We start from the raw sequence: 22,459 nt of genomic DNA on the forward strand, positions 1-22,459 counted from the left end.
GGATCATACAGCTGATGCAAATGGCTGGTTAGCTTCCTCATAATTTGAGCCGTAATGGCAACAGTGACACTAAGCCCCGCCTGCAACAACAAACGAGCGTCAAGGATGAAGGTGGAGTTCTACTTTGTTTCCGGGACTTCCTTCCTTGGTCTTGGATAGACAGACGAGGGGGAAACAAATCCATTCTTCTTTATTTGACATAAAAGTGACACTCAGGTAAGAATTTAAATGGTCGTTAACAATCGCTGTTTTCAATGCCAGTCAGAGAGAGAAACTTTTAGGGGGTTCGGATAAACGGATCATAACAACCTCCTCGGAAGACCAACTGTTGCATGCTAGAAGTTTGACAAGAAAGAAATAGTGTCATTGTAGGCCTGTCATGCGAAAAAATGGATATTCCCTTTCCAATGTGGTGTTAGATATAATAACACACACGATATTATTCCAAATATTATGAAAATGACCACAATTCATAGCTTGTCCGTTATATTTTGTTCAGGGCTTGAACCCCGGGTATGGAACATTTTTTCTCAGACTGGGTGTGGACGTAGCTATGTTCTACTGTCGCAAACAACCCAAGTGGAAACATTCCAGAAATAAACATGAGGTTTCTGGGAGAAAATAGATACAACTTAAAAGTACTCATTCAAGTAACAATAACAATGCTTATTGTAGGCCAACGTCATCCAACATGTAAGGTACTTAAACTTAAAACACAACTCAAATAAATCACAGCTCTGTAGCAAACGCAGAATGTGTGGTTGTGAATGCTCTGGGCGTTGATGTGAAACACTTAAAACATCTGATCTGATGTATTCTTGACCTCTGTGTGTCACATCCTCAAACAAAATAATTTTTTTATGTTTTAGGCAACATTACAATAACAGAAGGAAACAATTCCACCAGGCACTCATTGTGTGTGTGTGTGTGTGATCTCAGACGTGGCGGAGCGCCACTATAGAAGAGTTATCATCCATCTCGGCTGTCATATCTCTTGGCTAGCAGGCCCGTTTATGAGCTCCTTGTTTCCCTCCACTGGTCGAGTGTATTTGGAAGGTGCAGAACAGATGTATTGGTCCCTGACCCCCAGGTGACCCCAGACTGACCTCCCACCTCATGACCTGCATTCATCTCTGGTCTGGTCTGGTCTGGACCGAACTGGTTTAGTTTGGTCTGGTCTGGGTGTTTGTGTCTCGTGTCTGGTCTATTCTGGACGAGTCTGTTCTAGACTAGTCTGATGTGTTCTGAATGGGTATGGTCTGATCTGTTCTGGACTGTTCTGGTCTGGACGGTTCTGTTTCTGACCTGGCTGCCATAGGAGTGGTGTATCCTGCTGACTCGTGCTGAGATATGGACTGAAACATCCTCAATGGTGTGAACAAAACAAGAAGCCATGAATCTGTCTGACGGCTGGAGGTGGCTGGGGGTGTACAGGAGTTGGGAAATATGGCCCCAGCACCCCTTACCTCCTCAGTCCCTGGACATGGCTTTCTCGGTCTGCATCATCGTAGCCTTATCATCCTGTGCTTTAAACTGTGTGTTTATTATGAAGAGCCGCACGGGTTTCCTTCCAGTTGAAAGGTCCTCTCGTTCCGGCTATTGTGCCGTGTTGTGCTTTGTCAATTCTTAGACCCGGTTCTAGACATGGCGGCCATCTTGTATGTTATTGTCGGTGCTTCCCACCATCACAGCCCCCCCTTCCCCCCTGGGTAGGCTACTTTCATTAGAGTCAAGTCATGCCAGGAACTCCCCTTTCAATCTCTGTGTGTGTGTGTGTGTGTGTGTAGAAGGCCTTCATGCCAAACTTGATTCTCTTTCTCATCTGCAGTTGATTGAGCAGCCTGGTCCCAGGCCAGACAGTTGGTCCCACCGCTGTTCTTGTTCACTTGCTGTTACAGGAAGCGCTACATCGCCGTGGTGACACAGGCGCGTGAATGCATCGACTCCCAGCTGGCTTTTTCTCCATTTCACAACCAGAACACAAATGTACAGTCCTCAACTGTGGCCATGTTGACCCCTCCCTGGTCTAGTCTGTTGGTAGAAGGAACATGTTAATTACCCCAACCCCCCCCCCCCCTCCCCTCATGGCTTTAATCCAACTCATAAATCAAGTACAAACTCCTCACATGCTGGGACTTTGGCTTAGCTAAGGTGGCATTTTTCCACTCGAGGCTAAAACCGTTTAATCTCTTTCAGGTCAAATGTGATAGCCATGTTTTGGCCTACGTGAGGCTTATTAATTAGAGTTTGTGTGGGAAGGCAACAATTGAGTGTTCCAAGTGTCTGTGTGTGTGTCTTTGTGAAGGTAACATTCAGTTCTGCAAGTGTGTGTGTGTGTGTGTATTAATCACCCCCAGAAGGCAGGCAGATTAAGTCTCCATTATTATGTGGGTATTATGCTGCCTGCTTCCTGTCATGTTGTCTTTTACCACGGCGATAATGGTCCTGTTCTCTTCGTCCACGACTTTGCTAATGCCTGTTCCCACACTGGGAACAGCCCCTCACGGTGTGTGTGTGTGTGATAGAGAGAGTGAAGGGAGTGATAGGAAGAGCGAGAGAGTGATTGTCTGGAAGGATACAGGGCCATTTGATCAACACACACAGGATCATTGAAGACCCGTCTGTTCAACTATGTGGCAAGGAGTGTGAAAATATACTCCCTGAGGCGTTTCTCTGATAACGCGACTACAGGGCCTTTTAGAATGGGACCACACACACACCCTCACGCCCTCTCTCTTACTGACACACACACACACACACACACACACACACCCTCACGCCCTCTCTCTTACTTGCTCTCTCATACGCAAAAATACACATGCACACTGTCTCTCATTCCCAGACACACTCATAATATCTCACCGTGTGAAGAGGGAGAGACAGAGGGAGAGAGAGAATGAGAGACAGCGGGAGAGAGGGAATGAGAGACAGAGAGAGAGAGGGAATGAGAGACAGAGAGAGATAGTGTTCCCAGTAGTGTTTGTGTTCTGACGCATCGTCTCTCTTGTGTCTCCAACAGCAGGTCCAGGATCAGTCGTCATGTCTCAGCCTGGAGAGAAAGGGAAGGTGAGTGAATCCCAATCTCACCCCAGATCAGCCCTCTCTGTCCATCTTTCTTTCTCTCTCTCTCCACAACACAGTTACACACACACCCACACACACCAGGCTGGCCTAGCCCATGCACTTAAAGGGAGGATATCCTGTATAAACGCTACTATTACATCAACAGCCTTATGGTTTCTGGCATTTTATCCCCATCTTGATCTTAATGAACCCATTTATCAAAACACACACACACAGAGCCCCTACACACTGTACATGCAAACACACATAGTATGCACACACACCCACACACACACACACAGTGGTCCGCCCAGCCACCCACCCACACACTACCACATACACACAATAGAGACTGCTAGCTTGTATGATGGACACAGGCCAGAGGGGGAAATGACTCATGTCAGTCTCTCTGACTCTCAATGTGTATACAGTACAGTACAGCAGGACCTACAAGCTGAACCCTGTGTTTCTGTGTGTGTGTTTCTGTGTGTTTTTCTGCATATGTGCGTGTCTCTCTGTGTGTGCATGTTTTGTATTTTTCTGTATGTGCGTTTGTGTGTGTTTCGGAATCTGTGTGTGTTTCGGAATCTGTGTGTGTTTCGGAATCTGTGTGTGTGTGTGGCCCCCCTCAGTTCCCAGAGGCTGCAGGCTACGTTGGCTTTGCGAACCTCCCCAACCAGGTCCACAGGAAGTCGGTGAAGAAGGGCTTTGAGTTCACCCTCATGGTCGTCGGTGAGTCAAGTCATCCGAACACAGCAGCCCAGGATCAGATCTGCTGACCTGCCGTCATCCATGCCTCTCTGCTGACTGTCTGTCTGTCTGTCTGTCTGTCTGTCTGTCTGTCTATCTGTCTGTCTGTCTATCTGTCTGTCTGTGTCTCTGCAGGGGAGTCTGGACTGGGCAAGTCTACTCTGATCAACAGCTTGTTTCTGACGGACCTTTACCCAGAGAGATACATACCAGGAGCTGCAGGTAAACACATGCACACGCACACACATTATTCACAAACACACACACACACATTATTTCCACACACACACACATTATTTCCACACACACACACACACACACACACACACACACACACACACACACACACGTTATTCACAAACACACACACACGTTATTCACAAACACACACACGTACACATTGTAATAAAGGAGGCATGTCTGATTTCATGCCCCCTGCCTCCTGCCTGAAACATCCAGAATGCTGAGAATGTGTGTTACTGTTGACAAGAGACAGGGAGGGCATCTAATGGGATCAGGGGGGTAGGTAGGGGGTATCTACTTGGACCAGGGGCATGTGTGGGTATGTAGGGGGTATAAAGTGGTATGTAGGAGGTATGTGGTGGTATATACAAAGGTATTTACGGGCAGGTAGGGGTATAGAGTAGTAAAAGGTAGTAGTAGCTAAATATAGATAGGCAGGGGAAATTGGGGTTCAGGAAGTAGGCGGGGGAGGGTAAAAGGAGGTACGGGTAGAGTATTCAACGTTTGGTAGTATGTAGGGGTATGTGGTGGGGTGTGTGTGTGGGGGGGGGGGAGACTGTCTGGGTAGGGCTAGACCAGGGTTATTGTGGCCTGAGGCAAGGCTTAGCTCTCTAAGCTGCTCCTGAGTCAGTCACTGTAAAGAAGATATTTTGATGTTAAAGTTATGAAACTTCTCCGCCCGTGTCTCTCCAGAAGCCTCTCTTAATAGAAGAGTTCAGCTTGTTTTCAGCACTGGGGCTCTGCGAGGCTCATCTCTTAATGAGCATACAGCACAACGTCTGTGGCTTCCTAAATAAGGTGCTGTACGGCAGAAACATGTTTTTCTCCTTCCTTCCCTCCTCTCTCTCTGCCTCCTATCTTTCCTGCTCATTCTCTCCCCTTCTTCCCTCTCCTCCCTCTTTCCTCCTCCTCCCTCTCCCCTCTCCTCCTCCTCCCCCTCTCCCTACCTCCTCAGAGAAGATAGAGAGGACAGTCCAGATCGAGGCGTCCACGGTGGAGATCGAGGAGCGAGGAGTGAAGCTCCGCCTCACCGTGGTCGACACCCCTGGATACGGAGACGCCATCAACAGCCAGGACTGGTGTGTGTGTGTGCTTGGTCCATACAATGTTGACACACAAATCAAATCTTTTTGTTGTTTCCTTTTCCAGTACTGAGTGCTCCCTCCTCTCTCCTTCCTTCCTTCCTTCCTTCCTTCCTTTCCTTCCTTCTTTCCTTCCTTCCTTCCCTCCTTCCTTCCCTGCCTCCCAACCTCTTCTACTCCTGCACTCTAGTCTCCTCCCCTCCTCCTCTCTTTCACTCTCCTCCTCCCCTCCTCTCCTCCACTCTCCCTGTGCTCTCCCTCTCCTCCCCCCCTCCTCCCCTCTGGAGCGCGGGGGTGTGGAGGTGTCTGAGAGCACTCCGGGTCGTGTTGCTCAATGAAAAACATTGAGCATCTTCCCTCCTCCGTCTCCTCCTCCTCCCTGCCCTGGCTCAGTTTCCTGTTGCTCGTCAGACGTGCCGGCATGTGACTCTCCCCCTCTCCTGTCTACCCCTCTCCTGTCTCTCCCTCTCTCCCCTGCCGTCTCTCTATACATTCTTCCCATCTCTCCACCCCCCCCTCTCTCCTTCTCTACCTCCCTCTTTCTAAAGCTCTTGCTCTCGCTCTCTCTTTCATTCTCTCTCTCTCTCTCTCTCTCTCTCTCTCTCTCTCTCTCTCTCTCTCTCTCTCTTTCTCTCTCTCTCTCTCTCTCTCTCTCTCTCTCTTTCTCTCTCTAACTGTGCTTTAGATTCCCTCAAGATTTATGAATCCTATATGTTGAATGTATGCACCTTCCTGCCAAAGTAAATTCCTTGTCTGTGCAAACTTTCATGGCGATTAAACCCCCTTTCTGATTCTGATTTAGAGGCCAGTGATATTATGGTCTGTGGCTGAGGTAAATGTACGGTGTGTGGTGGTTGTTCTGGGAAACATGATCGTCCACACCCTCCTGTCCTAGCCTCATCAGTGTGTGTGTGTGTGTGTGTGTGTGTGCAGCTTCAGAACCATCATCCAGTACATCGACCAGCAGTTTGAGCGCTACCTGCATGATGAGAGTGGACTGAACCGTAGACACATAGTGGACAACAGAGTTCACTGCTGTTTCTACTTCATATCCCCCTTCGGTCACGGGTGAGAACACAGTCCCTCTCACACACAGACTTACACACATGCAGACACACATGCACACAGTCAAACACACACATGCACACACAAGCACACACAGATCTAACTGTACTCCCGCCCTCCCTCCAGTCTGAAGCCCCTGGATGTGGAGTTCATGAAGGCCATCCACAGCAAGGTCAACATCGTCCCAGTGATCGCCAAGGCGGACACACTGACTCTGAAAGAGAGGGACCGTCTCAAGAGGAGGGTAAGACACACACACACACAGACTGGACACAAAGACATAAAACACACACACACAGACTGGACACACAGACAAAAAACACACCCACACACGCAGACACGCTGCATAAAGTTCCTCTGTGGTGTGTCAGTGCTTGTTGCCAGGGTAATAGGAGACACCACAACCTGTTCTGGTGTCTCTAAGCCCCCCCCCCCCCCCCCAGATGGAGTCCTCATTAGAAAGTAGGAACAGAACAACAATAGAATCCCAATAGAATCCCAGAGGCCCGTCGTGGTGCTAACACACGGACGCAGAGGCAGCCAGTCGGACATCCGTGAGTGTGTGAGAGTCCTCACGTTGGAGGCCTCTGTGTGTGTGTGTGTGTGTGTGTGGGGGGGGGGCTGATGTATAATGGATGCATGTTTGTGATGATACAGCAAGATTACAGACAATAGGCGACTCCTCCTGATGTTCAGGGGAGAGAGACGGAGAGTGAGAGATGGGGAGAGAGAGAGAGAGAGAGATAGAGAGAGAGTGAGTCTCCTCTCCTTCCAGATGCTTCCTACTGGATCCAATCCAGCTGTCTGTTTCCCCCCTCCCACACACGCACACACACACTTGTCTTGTAACTGTCGCCAGGTTACTCAGGCTGGCCTCCCTTTCATCTCTCCAAAGCAGCAGGTCTACACACACACACACAAACACACACACAGAAATACACATACAATACAAACACACACACACACAAAGACCCCCCCCCCCCCCCCAGGAGAGATATGTTAAGCTGATAACTCATGCTGGGCAGAAAGGAGAATGAGGCTGTGTAAATAGGATTTCCTGCTTCTGTGACACAGCTTGTTCTCTCTCCTCTCCTCTCCTTTCTTCTCCTCCTCCTCCCTGGTTATCTCCTCTCCTCTGGGTTTTCTCCGCCCTCCTTCCTCGCTTTTCCAGTCCTCTCTTTCAGCCACAGCCCATCAACCTCCCCCGCCCCTCAGCTGTCTGGGTGTTCAGCTCCAGACCCCCCACCTGTCCTCCATTCAGACCTCAGAGCTGCTGACCTGTTCTCCCCCCCCCCCAGGGGTGGGGTCCTGTCCTGGGCCTGGGGAAGGCCTGAGTAGGCCTGGAGCTCTGGCCTGCGTGCTTAGCCAGGGTCCAGTAGCACTGCTTTACCTCCCTGTGCACACACCACGCACCAACACACACACACACACACACACAGACAGACATACACACAAACACACCACACACACTGACTCGGTGTAAACTGCTGACATAGCGCCTCTCAGACAGTCAAGGAGCTGCAGTGACCAGATCCACACAATAGGAGCCTCCTTCCAGAGAGTAGCTGTGTCCTGCCTGGAGACCCTTCAGCTCAGCCACCCTGACCACTGCCTGGGAACCACAGCCCTGCCAAGGCACTGCATGGGTGTGGGGTGGGGATGGTGGAACTGTGTGGCACTAGGGGTAGGTTCCCTGCCCTGAACCTAATGATTGTTCCACTGGTCCTTGAGATGAACAAAGCCACATTTCCTGCTATAGTCTTCAGTTGTAGCCCGCCGTGGCACATGGGCAGTTTTCCCTCTGGTAACTTCACTCCTGAGGCGGTGGTCTGTGTTCTCATGGGGTTGATGTTGTGTCGGGGTGGGGACGAGCGAGGCGGGCTGAGAGAGGAACAGGAGGAATGCTGAGATAGCATCATCACCACCTCTTTCCTGCTCTCCCGTTCTCTACTGTACACACTTTGGACAACTGGTTCCCATGGTTTCCCCCCCCCCCTGAGCCCCGCAAACACACGTACGCACAGTAGCACGTATTAGAAAACACAAACACTACCACGCAGAAACACACACACTCAGATAAAACATGGATGGCCTAATTGGGGTTAATGGTATCTGGTTCCTGGAGAAGTCATTATTGACAGGAAGTAGAAGTAATAACAGCCAATCAAAGCTCTGTTTAAGAAGGCCGCATGCTAGGAACAAGGCCAGTAAGGACAACTGGTAGGGTCTTGTTACAGACCAGGCTAGCTACAATCTAGACTAACTACAGACCAAGACTAGCTACAGACAAAGCTAGCCACATACAAGGACTAGCTACAGACCAGGACTTGCTACAATCTAGACTAGCTTCAACCTAGACGAGCGACAGACCAGGACTAGCTGCACACACACACACACATTCAGATACAGCATGGATGGCCTAATTAAAATAAATGGTATCTGGTTCCTGGAGAAGTCATTATTGACAGGAAGTAGAAGTAATAACAGCCAAACACAGCCCCTTATTTAGATGTGGCGTGGCAGTGTTTACCTAAAAGGGCCGCATTCTAGGAACTTGACCAGTAGGGAGTATACTTGTAAGGTCTCCTGGGTGTTTGTAATCTTTCTAACCCAGTTAGATGCAGTATAGTGGAGTTGGCCCCGCCTCATAGTGGTGAGGCCCAGTTGGACCAGAACAGCGTTTGCAGTGTGATTGATTAGTGTGATAGTGTACGTGCTAACAGCCCTTGCTGCCTTCCAGCCTCTTCTAGACTGTGAAGCTACAGACCAAGCTAGCTACAATGTAGAATAACTACAGTCTAGACTCTAGACAAGCTACAGACCAGGACTAGCTACAGACCAGGACTAGCTACAGACCAGGACTAGCTACAGACCAGGACTAGCTACAGACCAGGACTAGCTACAGACCAGCCTCTCTAGCTACAGACCTAGACTAGCTACAGACCAGCTTCTCCTCTCAGCTCTTCCAAAGCTGCCAGTGAACTGCCAGACTGCCCGCCACTACGGAGTGATTAATGACCTTCATTGTTGTTCAACCCTGATATTTATTAGTTTATTTGTTTTCCACTTGGCACTTTCTCACTGGTCTAGGGTTGTTTGTTTCTCACCACATTCCCTCCCCCCCTCCCCTGGCTCCTCATGGCCCCCATGGTATTATTAGGGGGAAACAGCTTGTCCAGAACAATATAAGTTTCCTGTAATGTGTGGGGACTGCTCCAGTGACAAATCACAGTCTTCAGGACCTGCATACTTCAGCCTTATCAGCTACAGAACGAGCCTCTGGTGTACTGGTCTCTCCCTCCCCCCCCCCCCCCCCCCCCTTCTCCTTCGCTCGCTCTCTCTCTTTCTTGACTTTCCCTTGCCTCGCTTTCCCCCTGCGTCTAGGTCTGTGCAACTTACTTATCTCTCCACCACCCTCTCCTCTCTCTTCCATGCCCCCCCCCCCATCTCCACCTGTGCCCCTCCTCTTTTAATTGTCTCTCTGAAGTCAGTGTCCCATGCTGAGAGGCCAGGGTTCTGGAGCTCATAAGTTGTCCTGAGCAGGGCGGATTGGACAGCTGATCCCCTGTGTCTGGACCCCGCAGTCATATCCTGTACGGGGCTTACTCTTAAAGTACCTCCGCCCTGCTTCACTCGTTATCTGAGGCTGCCCAGCACGGGCACTCACACACACACACTCACTCAAAACTGGTTTAGACTGGAACTCAGTGAGACTAATAAAAGTAAAAGTGAAACCGTGCTAGGTAATAGGCTCCCGTTTACGGGAACCCTCACCATCTTCCGGCTCACGAAGCACCACCCTGGAGGAGGAGGGCAACCCTCTGCAGGGTGTGACTGCAGGGTTCCAGACACGGGGGGATTGGCTGTCCAATATGTCCTGTTCACAGAGCAGTCACAGAGGAGCAGTCGTGAAGGTGATGTCATCGACCAGCGGTCCTGAAGGGGAAGTCATGGCACTAACTGAGGAGGAGGGTACATGTGAAGTAAGGGGGGTTTAGACGTCACATGTCACTTGGGAGACGAGCTTCGGTGGGATTAATTTGGCCCCTATACAGTGTGTGTGTGTCTATGGAGATTGGTGGCCTCCAACTGCAGGTCCCCCCCTATAGGTCAGAGGTCAGCGAGGCCGGGGGGGACCCTGGTCCAGTTGTGTTCTCGCACTGCCGAGGAGAGGAACAATTGATCAACTCTCCTTTCTCTTTCTCCTCCCCCACTCCCCCCTCTCTCCTTCCTCCTCCCCTCCTCTCTTCCTCCCTCTCTCCTTTCTCTTTCTCCTCCCCCACTCCCCCCTCTCTCCTTCCTCTCTCCCTCCCTCTCTCCTTTCTCTTTCTCCTCCCCCACTCCCCCCTCTCTCCTTCCTCTCTCCCTCCCTCTCTCCTTTCTCTTTCTCCTCCCCCACTCCCCCCTCTCTCCTTCCTCCTCCCCTCCTCTCTCCCTCCCTCTCTCCTTTCTCTTTCTCCTCCCCCACTCCCCCCTCTCTCCTTCCTCTCTCCCTCCCTCTCTCCTTTCTCTTTCTCCTCCCCCACTCCCCCCTCCCTCCTTCTTCCTACCCCTCCTCTCTCCTTTCTCTTTCTACTCCCCCCTCTCTCCTTCCTCCTCCCCCTCCTCTCTCTCTCCCTCCCTCTCTCCTTTCTCTTTCTTCTACCCCACTCCCCCCCGCTCCTTCCTCCTCCCCTCCTCTCTCCCTCCCTCTCTCCTTTCTCTTTCTCCTCCCCCACTCCCCCCTCTCTCCTTCCTCTCTCCCTCCCTCTCTCCTTTCTCTTTCTCCTCCCCCACTCCCCCCTCCCTCCTTCTTCCTACCCCTCCTCTCTCCTTTCTCTTTCTACTCCCCCCTCTCTCCTTCCTCCTCCCCCTCCTCTCTCTCTCTCCCTCCCTCTCTCCTTTCTCTTTCTTCTACCCCACTCCCCCCCGCTCCTTCCTCCTCCCCTCCTCTCTCCCTCCCTCCCTCTCTCCTTTCTCTTTCTCCTCCCCCACTCCCCCCTCTCTCCTTCCTCTCTCCCTCCCTCTCTCCTTTCTCTTTCTCCTCCCCCACTCCCCCCTCCCTCCTTCTTCCTACCCCTCCTCTCTCCTTTCTCTTTCTACTCCCCCCTCTCTCCTTCCTCCTCCCCCTCCTCTCTCTCTCCCTCCCTCGCTCCTTTCTCTTTCTCCTCCCCCACTCCCCCCTCTCTCCTTCCTCTCTCCCTCCCTCTCTCCTTTCTCTTTCTCCTCCCCCACTCCCCCCTCCCTCCTTCTTCCTACCCCTCCTCTCTCCTTTCTCTTTCTACTCCCCCCTCTCTCCTTCCTCCTCCCCCTCCTCTCTCTCTCCCTCCCTCGCTCCTTTCTCTTTCTCCTCCCCCACTCCCCCCTCTCTCCCCCCCCTCCTCTCTTCCCCCTTCTATATACATCCTTTGCGTGCCATCCCTCTTCATCCTCCACTTCGTTCACAGGTGGATAAACACGAGCTCCACACTCCCCCAGCTAGCTGAGGGGCTAACAGAGAGAGAGAGAGAGGGGGAAAACAACAGGACGTTAGCTGGTGTCAGCTAGTGAGATGGTTGAGAGGGTAGACTTGATTAAAAGCTTGAACCGCTAGCATCCACCACACTCATGCTGCCTCAGGCTGGCGCTGTTTGGTAAAGGTCCAACAACTACGACCTCATCCTGGCTAACAAACACAGTGTGTGTGTGTGTGTGTGTGTGTAAAAGTATGTGTGTCTGTCCAAAGCGCATGTGTGTAGGTGCGTGCGCTTGTGTGTGTCCAAGTTGCATGTGTGTGTGTGTGTGTGTGTGTGTGTGTGCGTGCGTGTGTCCAAGGCGCGCGCGTGTCCGAGATGCGTGTGTGTTTACAGTGTGTGCGTGTGTGTATCCGGACGTGCTTATGATACGCATTCCCTTTCCTGACAGTGTCTCAAACACGCGGGCTTCTGCAGGGTTATTTATTTATCTGACCCCTGCCCAGTGATTGTGCCAAGTCTTACCCCACGCTTCCGAACAGATTAGAACAATAAATACTCGTTTCTCCCTCCCCCTGGAGAAATGAGTACAACACACACACACAGATGGGAGAGGAGAGAGAGCTGGGCTGAGTTAAACAGGGGCCTCTCTCAGGCTTGGAACCGGGGGATGAAGAGCCCGGGAGGAAAACAAACGTGCAGCCGGAGTTTTCTACCATCCTGACCCGGCTTCCTTTTACCTCCGGCGCCAGCACGCTAAAACCAGAACTGTGCCACCGTATGCTACGTCCAGCTACGAGCACCTCATGCTAGGTCCAGCTACGAGCACCTCATGCTACGTCCTGCTACGAGTACCTCATGCTAGGTCCAGCTACGAGCACCTCATGCTACGTCCAGCTACGAGCACCTCATGCTACGTCCTGCTACGAGTACCTCATGCTACGTCCAGCTACGAGCACCTCATGCTACGTCCAGCTACGAGCACCTCATGCTACGTCCAGCTACGAGCACCTCATGCTACGTCCTGCTACGAGCACCTCATGCTACGTCCAGCTACGAGCACCTCATGCTACGTCCTGCTACGAGCACCTCATGCTACGTCCAGCTACGAGCACCTCATGCTAGGTCCTGAGGTGTAGCCGTGGCGATAAGGAATCACTGTTCTGCCCCCTGTGTGAACACACTCAGTTTAACCCTGGGGAGTATTTGACCCAGATTGTGGGTTCGAAGCCCCTGCATGTCTGGTCTGCTACATCAGCACAGTATCTTAACGTAGCTGCACTGCTATGTTATACCGGTAAAGGGAATCAGGTGGCTGAGCAGTTAGGGAGTCGGGCTAGTAATCTGAAGGTTACCGGTTCGATTCCCGGCTGTGCAAAATGACGTTGTGTCCTTGGGCAAGGCACTTCACCCTACTTGCCTCGGGGGGAATGTCCCTGTACTTACTGTAAGTCGCTCTGGATAAGAGGGTCTGCTAAATGACTAAATGTAAATGTAAAGGGCTTGCATCACTAGACAACTATCTAGCCTAAGTTTGTACCATCTCTTAGGGGGCGCGGCCCTGTGATCTCAACACAGGGGTCCGGGTTTGATTCCGGCCTGGGCCCTTTCCTACACGTCTTCCTTGCTTCCTGTCTCTCTCCGATTCATCTCAGGGTGTGTGGGCTTTATGTGGCTTGCTGTGGGAGCCAGACCACACCAGACCAAACCTGCGGGGTACGTCATCACTTGGGTATCCTGGCCGACATGGTTCCTTTGTGACACTTTTGTGTGTGTGTGTGTGTGTGTGTGCGACGCTAGCTTATGTACCTTATTGCCAAGCTGTGATCAGAGGAGGAACTGGGTGGTCTGAACTGTACCATTGCTTAATCCTCTGTGTGTGTGTGTGTGTGTGTGTGTGTGAGGTGCTATGGGTACTGGTCTAGTCCAAATTGGCGTTCTGACTGCTGAGTGAACTGCTCTGGAATGCTGACTGGAAGGAAGAGAGACTACCTGCGGATGGGAAGAGGAGTGCAAGACTGGAAACCAAACACGCTCCACCCTGCACACATCTACTGACACACACACGCTCCACCCTACACACATCTACTGACACACACACACACACAGACCACCCTACACACATCTACTGACACACACACGCTCCACCCTACACACATCTACTGACACACACCACCCTACATACATCTACTGACACACACACACACACCACCCTACACATATCTACTGACACACACACACGCACTCACTCATCCATCTCCTGCTGTCTTTCTGAGGCCAGATTATGCCCGTTAGACGCTGAGGTGCGTGTTTGTCTTTTCTTTGTGTGTGTGTACTAGTGTGCTTGTGTGTGTGTGTGTGTGTGTGTGTGTGTGGTGCTCGGTATGGGGGTATAATTCCCCCGTCTTGCCCCCCTCCGGGTGGGTATTATTGGGGCTCTGTGGCCCATGAGACCCCTGGGGGGTGAGGAGGGGGGTAAAGACATTTCCTGTAAAGACACTCGTTTGTCCCTCTGGGTCTTAAGGGGAACACATGAAGCCTTCAGGCTGTTTTGTTGTGGGGAACAGTTAGGGGCCTGGAACAAGGAGTCAGCATATTCTCTCTAGTCTTTAGGTTACTGGTCTATGTAGCCTGGTTTGTAGGGCTAGTCTATGTAGCCTGGTTTGTAGGGCTAGTCTATGTAGCCTGGTTTGTAGGGCTAGTCTATGTAGCCTGGTTTGTAGGGATAGTCTATGTAGCCTGGTTTGTAGGGCTAGTTTATGTAGCCTGGTTTGTAGGGCTAGTGTATGTAGCCTGGTTTGTAGGGCTAGTTTATGTAGCCTGGTTTGTAGGGATAGTCTATGTAGCCTGGTTTGTAGGGCTAGTTTATGTAGCCTGGTTGCGTACATGTTTTCCCAGCATCAGTCCTGAGCTCCTCCTACCTCAGCCCTCCCTTGGTGCTCAACACTGTCAAGATGTCTTGTCATTGTTTCTGCAGTGGTGAGGTCTTCAGGCTGCACATTGTTGACTTCATGAAGAATGCTTCTGTGCAATTTTTTTACTTCCAAGTATTGTTCCCTGCAATTGTAGCTTTGTACAGACTCGCATACAATGCCAGGTCAAATAAACAAACTTGGCAGTGCAGATGGTCTGGCACAGGTGGGAAATGCTGAGAAACTGTATGTGTGTAATGTATGTTATGTATGGTATGTATGTGTGTGTGTGTGACTAGACCCAATGTGACTGGCCCTGGTTGGACCTGGTCTAGCTCCGGTGTTCCTGGACCTGTTGTTCCTGGACCTGGTGTGATGGTGGGTCTTGGGTCCCAGGCCCAGTGTGAGGTTACACCAACACCATTGTACCAGCGGCTGCTGTTCCAGAGCCTGCCCATCCCACAGCTGTGCTATATCTGGAGGGCTTGGAACAACAGGATTTCTTCCTGAACCGCAAAATGAGTTTGCTGATGTTGAAAGCATTTGTTTTCCACACTGGTGCTGTCATTCCCCTAATCTGTGTTTTGTGTTTTGCTTTTTAAACTGTCGCTCTCCTCGACTGACCCCCCTCTCAGACTCCTCCCCCTCCCTCCCTCCTCTCTTGTGCCCTCCCCCCTGTCCTCCCCTCTCCGCACCTCACTCCTCTCCACTCTTATCTTCCCCTCTTCCCCCCCCCCCCCCCCCTCCATCTCCCGAAACACGGGACCCGTTCCCCCCCTTCCTCCCCCCTCAGCTCCACAAACAGGCCATCACGTCAGCTGGGGCCTCAACACATCCCGGGCCCTGCATCTCTTGTCTCTCACTTCCTGTCCTGATTAGCGCCGAGACACGGCGGCCTTTGTTACCTCCTGATAGGTCGGGCCCGACGCGCGCCGCCAACCATAACATTACACAGAGAGAGAGGAGGACGGACGGACGGAGGGAGGGAAGATGGAGAGGACAGGGTTGAAAGGAGGATGAAGGAGGGATGGATGGAGGTGAAAGGTTTAGATGAAAGCAGGAGGGAAGGAGGGAGTCTGTTACTGGGAACTCCAGGCGGAACAGGATAGTCATTAAATCAAAATGGCCTCCCAGTGCCAATGTGTGTGTGCCAATAAAAACAGCTTACTGGAAGGAGGAGAGGAGAGGCCGGTGTAGGAGGGTTGGGGGTGCACAGTGGCTGATTGCTCCTCCTAAGGAACTCTGGTGGGCCATCTCCGATTTTGCGACATGTCTTCGTCTGATGGTTCCTTTATTCCAACTGTGGGGAGAGAGGGAGGGAGATGTTGAGGGAGAGATGGAGGGAGGGAGGAGGTATTGAGGGAAGGAGAGATGGAGGGAGAGAGGAGAGTTAGAGGGAGGGAGGGAAGGAAGGCTAGGATGTGCTGGGCTGCATTTAGACTTCAATGACACCAGCGGGATGAACTGGAGCTGTGGTATCTCCGAATATCTTCCAGTGGACCCTCCAGTAGGCGAGGATTGACAGTAGGCAGTGATTCAGACACCTAGGCAGCTGTTATTATTACACCTGTGGTTAGCAAGGTAATAGATGTTATGCTCCAGCTAAACCCAGGTAGACCCAGGTAAATAACAATTAGCATGTTTGGGCTGGGCAAGCCGGTAAATAGAGAGGTGTGTGTCATCATGCCTCATCTGCGCTTTTGGTCTCGTCCAGGAGTCCAGTTTTAGAAGGTGGGTCTAAACTCAGCGGGGAATGTTGTCGTGGTATGTTTTGTATGCGTGGAAGTCTCACTTCTAGGGAATATGCGGAACAGAATCTCTGGGGTGTGCTTCAGCGTGCGCTGCCTGGTTCAGTCGTTTCGAAACGTTTTCTTTTCTTTCCTTCTCACAGAAATTTCTCACGTTTTTCTGCTCAGCGTTTTGCCGCATGTTCCTCCGTTTTCCTCTGCCTTTATGCAGCAGTTGAGTTATTTGTGTGTTTGTTCCTGCCATTGTGCGTGATATCTGTTTATTTTCCTCTCCCTGTAAGGTTTCCCAAAACCTTCTGGTCGGCACACTGATGCTTATCCGGCCTTATGTTAGCGGACTATGCGTGTGTGTGTGTGTGTTGTAGCGTGAGTCTCTGTGTAATGTGTGTGTGTGTGTGTGTGTGTGTGTTGTAAGTCATGAAGCGAGGACCTGGTCCCATGTCATGCTCTCCTCTTAGTCTGGTAAGGGTCTGTTTGTTTTGAGATGTGGTCCCTAACAATACCCTCTCCTCCACCCCCCCACCCCCCATCGCACACACCCCTGTGAGCCGAGCTGGCTGAGAAAACAAGGCGCAGCCATAACAGGGAGCCGAAACAGCAGGCTGTTCTGGAGGGAAAAATCTACAGTCACTTCCCAGACTCTCGACTGACTCATTCCCGCTGTCCTTTTCTCGATGTGACATGAAAGTCCTTCCAAAAGTGATTTTTTTCGGGAGGGGGCCAGGCTTACGTAAGGCCACATTGTGATGTGAGTTTGTTGCATTGTGAGTGGAGCTGATGTCGGAGAAGGAAACACACTTTGATGTTTAGTGATAATAAATACTGCCTGTCCTTTTAGATTCTGCTGGGGGAAGAAAGGCCTTTGTTGGCCTATTTCTGCCCCGGTGGGGCTTAGAACAAAGAAGGGGGGAGAAGGGTTAAACGTACGCACGTACACACACATCGCACACACACACTTTACTTTTTCGTGTACCCTCCCTTCACCCCCTGCCCCCCCCCCCCCCCCCCAAGTTACTTTAATTAAACCTCTGGGCCCTGTAGCAGAACAACCACACCAGGTATTCGCAGGCGACTCCCCTCCCAGCTTGTTTTGATTTGAAAGTAATAAGGCCAGTCAGAGCCACTGGGGCCCTAGGGGAACACAAGATGGCCGCCTAATTCGCGGAGCGTCGCGCAAACGCAACAAGGTGATGAAACTGGTCGAAGACTAGAGGGAGGGTAGCCGGGTTTGGGGGACAGTTGTTGGGGTGGGGGTGTTCGAAGTCGAGGGTATTATGTCACCAACCCCTCCCCCCTCCCCTCTCTCTGCCTCCTCTCATCCTCTCTGAATACGTTGGAGAGAGAGGAGGGATGGCTCGACGTGCAGTCACCTTGCCAACGAGGGCTGTGACTCCACCACAGTGACCTCACACCCACATCCACCTGCTGCCCCGCCCCCTCTCCCGCGCGGGTCGGGATGGGGTCACGACCCCTGGTCTCTGACCCGTGTGCTGCTTGCGTGTTGCAGATCCTGGATGAGATCGGAGAGCATGGGATCAGGATCTACCAGCTGCCTGATGCCGACTCGGATGAAGATGAGGAGTTCAAGGAGCAGACCAGGGTCCTGAAGGTGAGACTCGACCCCGTCCAGGAGTGTGTGTGTGAGGGGAGAACATCATCCGCCTGTGCTGCCGAACCCCTTCCTCTGCAACCCCTCCATGTCATCCCTCTGTCTCCTCTCCTCTGCTCCCACACCCCTCCCTGCCTTCCTCACTCTATCTCACTCTCCCTCCCCCCCCCCCCCCCCTACCTCCCTCCCCCCCTCCCTCCCTCCCTCCCTCCAGGCCAGCATTCCGTTTGCTGTGATTGGCTCCAACCAGCTGATCGAGGTGAAAGGGAAGAAGATCCGTGGTCGGCTGTACCCGTGGGGCGTGGTCGAGGTGGAGAACCCCGACCACAATGACTTCCTCAAACTGCGCACCATGCTTGTGTGAGTCACCGCGGCAACATGGGATGGGAATTGTGGGTAGTGTCGTTTTTTGGTTAGGGAGAGGGTCATACTGGTAAGGGCCTGAAGTACTCTACAGCACCAGAGGACTCCAGTTCCATTCTACTTCAGTTTGTGAAACTAAGCGAAGTGGAGTGAGAACGATGTCAAGATTAAAGTCTAGATAAGACTGTACATAATTTTCTGTCTATAGAGAACTGTATAAAGGTACCAAAAGGATGGATTAAGGCATTGTTAAACAGTATGACAGTATTAAAGTCATGACATGAAAGAAGGTAGCATTCTGTGTAGAGGGTCTTAGTGGAATCTTAGCTGACGTTTGCTGCCACCTGGTGTTTGAGGAGAGAAGTGCGTGTGTCTTGCAGCACCCACATGCAGGACCTCCAGGAGGTGACCCAGGACCTGCACTATGAGAACTTCCGCTCCGAGAGACTGAAGAGAGCTGGCAGGTGAGATACTGCCCACACACACTAACAAACACACACACACACACAGACGCACCAGCAAAGACACAGAGTCTCTCAAACGTCGTAGTGCTAACCCTCTGTTTGCCTCTTCTCTCCCCTTCACTCCTTTCTTCACCCCTTCTTTACTATCCTCTCCTCTCCCTCTCTCCCCTCCTCTCTTCTCTCCCTCTCTCCCCTCCTGTCCCCTCCTCTCCACTCCTCCCCTCTCTTCTCCCCCCTCTCCACTCCTCCCCTCTCCTCTCCTCCCCTCTCCTCTCCTGCAGGGATGTTGAGGAAGATGTGGTGGACAAGGACCAGATTCTCCTGCAGAAGGAGATGGAGGTGAGAGGATGCATGTACCTGTCTCACTGCTGTGATACCTGTCTCACTGCTGTGATACCTGTCTCACTGATGTGATACCTGTCTCACTGATGTGATACCTGCCTCACTGCCACATACCGGGTCACCTGTCTCACTGCTGTGATACCTGTCTCACTGCTGTGATACCTGCCTCACTGCCACATACCGGGTCACCTGTCTCACTGCTGTGATACCTGTCTCACTGCCACATACCGGGTCACCTGTCTCACTGCTGTGATACCTGTCTCACTGCCACATACCGGGTCACCTGTCTCACTGCTGTGATACCTGTCTCACTGCCACATACAGGGTCACCTGTCTCACTGCTGTGATACCTGTCTCACTGCCACATACAGGGTCACCTGTCTCACTACTGAGCAAATCGGCTGTCGAATCAACACCCCATACTTTACAATATATACGTCACACTGGCTCAGGTTGTCAGCATCTGGTAACTCAGTCGTTGACTTCTTCTGTGGTTGTTCCCCCTGCTGGAGGAGGGGCAGTCCTGTGTCGTCTCAGACAGGAAGAGGAGGGTCCCATTCAGGAAGCTCCCGCTCACACAGGCAGCGTCGCTCCACGCTGGAACACTCAGTCCCCCCCGAGGCTCTCCATACGTCGGGTCCTGACACGCTCTGTTAGGAGAGACGCACAAGAGCCCCCCTCCCCGTCCACCATCTTGCTTTACATTGTTTACCTTTGGATCCAGCCGTCGCCACCAGAGCCCGTCACTGGCTTAGACACGGCTCCACACTTCCTGACGGCTCTGGATTGGCTCTGTTTGTGTCGCCGGGGGCGATGTACAGGGGCGCGGTGCAGTCAGGACTGTTGGTCAACACGCAAGCCTTGGCACAGGATGTGACATCATCATAATTTTCTGTCTGGCTTAGTTATCTGGTGGAAAAGGTCTGAGGGGATGTATAGAATGTTGTCCGGGGCTGGCTGACTGACCGGCTGACTGACTGGTTTTGTCCTCAGGAAAGGTCAGTCACAAGGAGGTTACAGATTATAGATGAACCTATACACAGTACACACTAAGCAGTTTTGAAGCAGACCTGGATTGTGTTCGCTTCACTGTGTTCAGTTTGTGTGTGGTCCATTCCCTATTCCTCTCTCCCTCTCCCCCCCTATTCCTCTCTCCCTCTCTTCTCTATTCCCTCTCTCTCCCCCTCTAGTCCTCTCTCTTTCACCCTCTCTTCCTCTGTCTCTCCCATTCTAGTCCTCTCTCTCTTTCTCTCTCCCCCCCTCTCTCTCTCTCCCCCTCTAGTCCTCTCTCTTTCACCCTCTCTTCCTCTGTCTCTCCCCTTCTAGTCCTCTCTCTCTTTCTCTCTCTCCCCCTCTCTCTCTCTCCCCCCCTCTATTCCTCTCTCCCTACTCCTCGTCACCTGACCTGTGTGTTTCTGGGAGCTCCTGTCTACCTCCCAGCATGCCTGCATTCCTGCCTCTTAGCAGCTTGGTGAACCAGCAGCCAGGCTGTGTGGACATGAACACGTCCCACCATGTGACTGCAGCCTGACCCAGTCTAGAGTGGACCGACCAGTGTTGGTGTGAGAGCAGCCACAGCCCGCCCACAGGAAGTGTGAGAGAGGAATCAGTGGTCTGTTGGACCCCCGGGGTGTCTTGTCTCAGGGCGCGTGTAACCCAGTTGAATTTTGGTTAAAAGCTCTCTCCTCTCTCCCCACCCGTATCATCGAAGAGCTAGCTTTTCGACGGTGTAGCTGTATAAAACGGTGTCTATAGAGGTGGTCGTTGCGTTCGTGAGTCAGAGGACATCAGGTTCGAATCCCGTTATGGGTAAGATCAGGTGGAAGCAACAAGCAACACACAGACACCTGAGCTGGAACGCATGTTTCTTACTTGACCACTAGAGGGAGGTACTGCCCAAAGGGTTAGGTGTTGATGTTCAAGTACTCGTGACACATAACTACACATAACCCACTGAATGTGTTTTTGTCTTTATCTCTCGCTTGCTCACTCTCTCTCTGTCTCTCCTCTTTGTCTCTCTCTCTCTCTCTGCAGCTGAGGCGCATGCAGGAGATGATTACTAAGATGCAGGCGCAGATGAACATGAAGGGGGATGAGTGAAAGAGGAGTGGAGGGGGAGGAGGGGGGGGGTCATCGACCCGTCACCTCTCCTCTACGTCATCCTCTCCATCAGCCCCCTTTACTCCACCCGTCCCCTTGTTCTCCTCTCTCTTTCTCTCTTCCTCTCCACCGCACTCCTCCACCTTCTCTCTCCTCCTCTCCACCCATCTCTGACACATCCTCCTCTCCTCCATCTCTTCTCTCCATCTGCCCTCTCCTCCACCCCTAGCCCTTCTACCTAAATCAATACCAACCAACCAATCAGCTAATCTGTCTTCTGTACTATAGAACCTCCTCCAGGACTTCATCATCCATCAAAGTGATTTGTTTACTTTAGAACTTTATATTTAGGCCGAAGGTGTTGCTGGTGTGTGGTTATGTTCTATGGAAGTGTCATTTTCTTCAGATGGATCATTTTCATGATGTGGGTTATTATCAGTGTAAACAGCAGATCTCACATTGTAACGGTACTATGGTTAAAGTTCAGACAATACTAGCAATTCAATGTTTACATGAATGTCTGGATCATGTTGTTGGTTTCAGCCTTAGCTGCAGTTATAGAAGTGTCCTTTCAGTGGCACTGTCTGTTTCTATCACCTGAAAAACAATTAGGCTATTTGAAACGGTTTCTGTTTTTACATGTTGTCCATGCTCTGCAAAACGTCTTAATTAGTTTTCCCATTTGTTATTATAATATATGAATGTAATGCAACTTTATATGATGCCTTTCCCCAGTATGCGTACAGAAAGGGATCTTATGATGACTTATGATTATAGGGTTGAGATGAAACTCCCGGCAGTGTTGATTTTCAGCGTGGACCGAACCATGTTTCTTCTGTTGGGGTGAGAGGAAGGTCAGTGAGTTTGGGAGGATAGAAGACGTTGGTGGGTGAGGAGGTGAGAGAGATGTGGGAGTTCCCAACTAGGACTAGGACTGAGAGAATTGAGATCTACTGTATGTGGGCTAAACGGCATGTATGTCTGTTCTGTAATGGAGTGCTACTGGTCTAGTCGTGTGTCTCACTGCTTCAGAAGCTTTTGTCAGACCTCATTTTCTTCAGGTTCAGTTCAGCTGTAGATGAGCTGTTAGATTTGACGTCCGGAAATAGGCCTATAACCTTTTTATACCTGCTCTCCTATGATAACAGGCCTTCAAACCACTCCAAGTGTCCTCAATCTGATCTTAATAATGTTTAACTAACATAAAGAAATGTGTCATGGTGTTATCAATAAAATAAGAATTTAAACATATATTTTCTTCTTGTGATTTCATAAGGTGGGACATG

At 51.4% G+C, this 22,459-nt stretch overlaps 1 protein-coding gene across 1 annotated transcript; it reads left to right on the plus strand.

Annotated features, from left to right (window-relative positions):
* Positions 1-86: 86 nt before the first annotated feature.
* zgc:63587 (uncharacterized protein LOC393431 homolog) lies at positions 87-22,424 on the plus strand. The gene is made up of 13 exons (XM_062451341.1): positions 87-216; positions 3,020-3,066; positions 3,696-3,795; positions 3,949-4,035; positions 5,012-5,135; positions 6,072-6,206; positions 6,330-6,447; positions 17,803-17,904; positions 18,119-18,264; positions 18,648-18,731; positions 19,013-19,070; positions 21,108-21,172; positions 21,341-22,424. Exons 2-13 carry the CDS (start codon positions 3,040-3,042, stop codon positions 21,345-21,347), a joined length of 1,053 nt encoding a protein of 350 aa, XP_062307325.1. The 5' UTR covers positions 87-216; positions 3,020-3,039; the 3' UTR covers positions 21,348-22,424.
* Positions 22,425-22,459: the final 35 nt, after the last annotated feature.

This window comes from Osmerus eperlanus, chromosome 25 (genome assembly GCF_963692335.1).
Source record: "Osmerus eperlanus chromosome 25, fOsmEpe2.1, whole genome shotgun sequence".
NCBI classification, from domain to species: domain Eukaryota; kingdom Metazoa; phylum Chordata; class Actinopteri; order Osmeriformes; family Osmeridae; genus Osmerus; species Osmerus eperlanus.

Bases quoted from the DNA above. Each gene is read 5' to 3' on its own strand.
- zgc:63587 (XM_062451341.1), top strand. From the start codon at position 3,040: ATGTCTCAGCCTGGAGAGAAAGGGAAG. The intron at 6,448-17,802 runs GTAAGACACACA...TGCGTGTTGCAG, and splicing joins GGGACCGTCTCAAGAGGAGG to ATCCTGGATGAGATCGGAGA. The intron at 18,732-19,012 runs GTGAGATACTGC...CCTCTCCTGCAG, and splicing joins AGACTGAAGAGAGCTGGCAG to GGATGTTGAGGAAGATGTGG.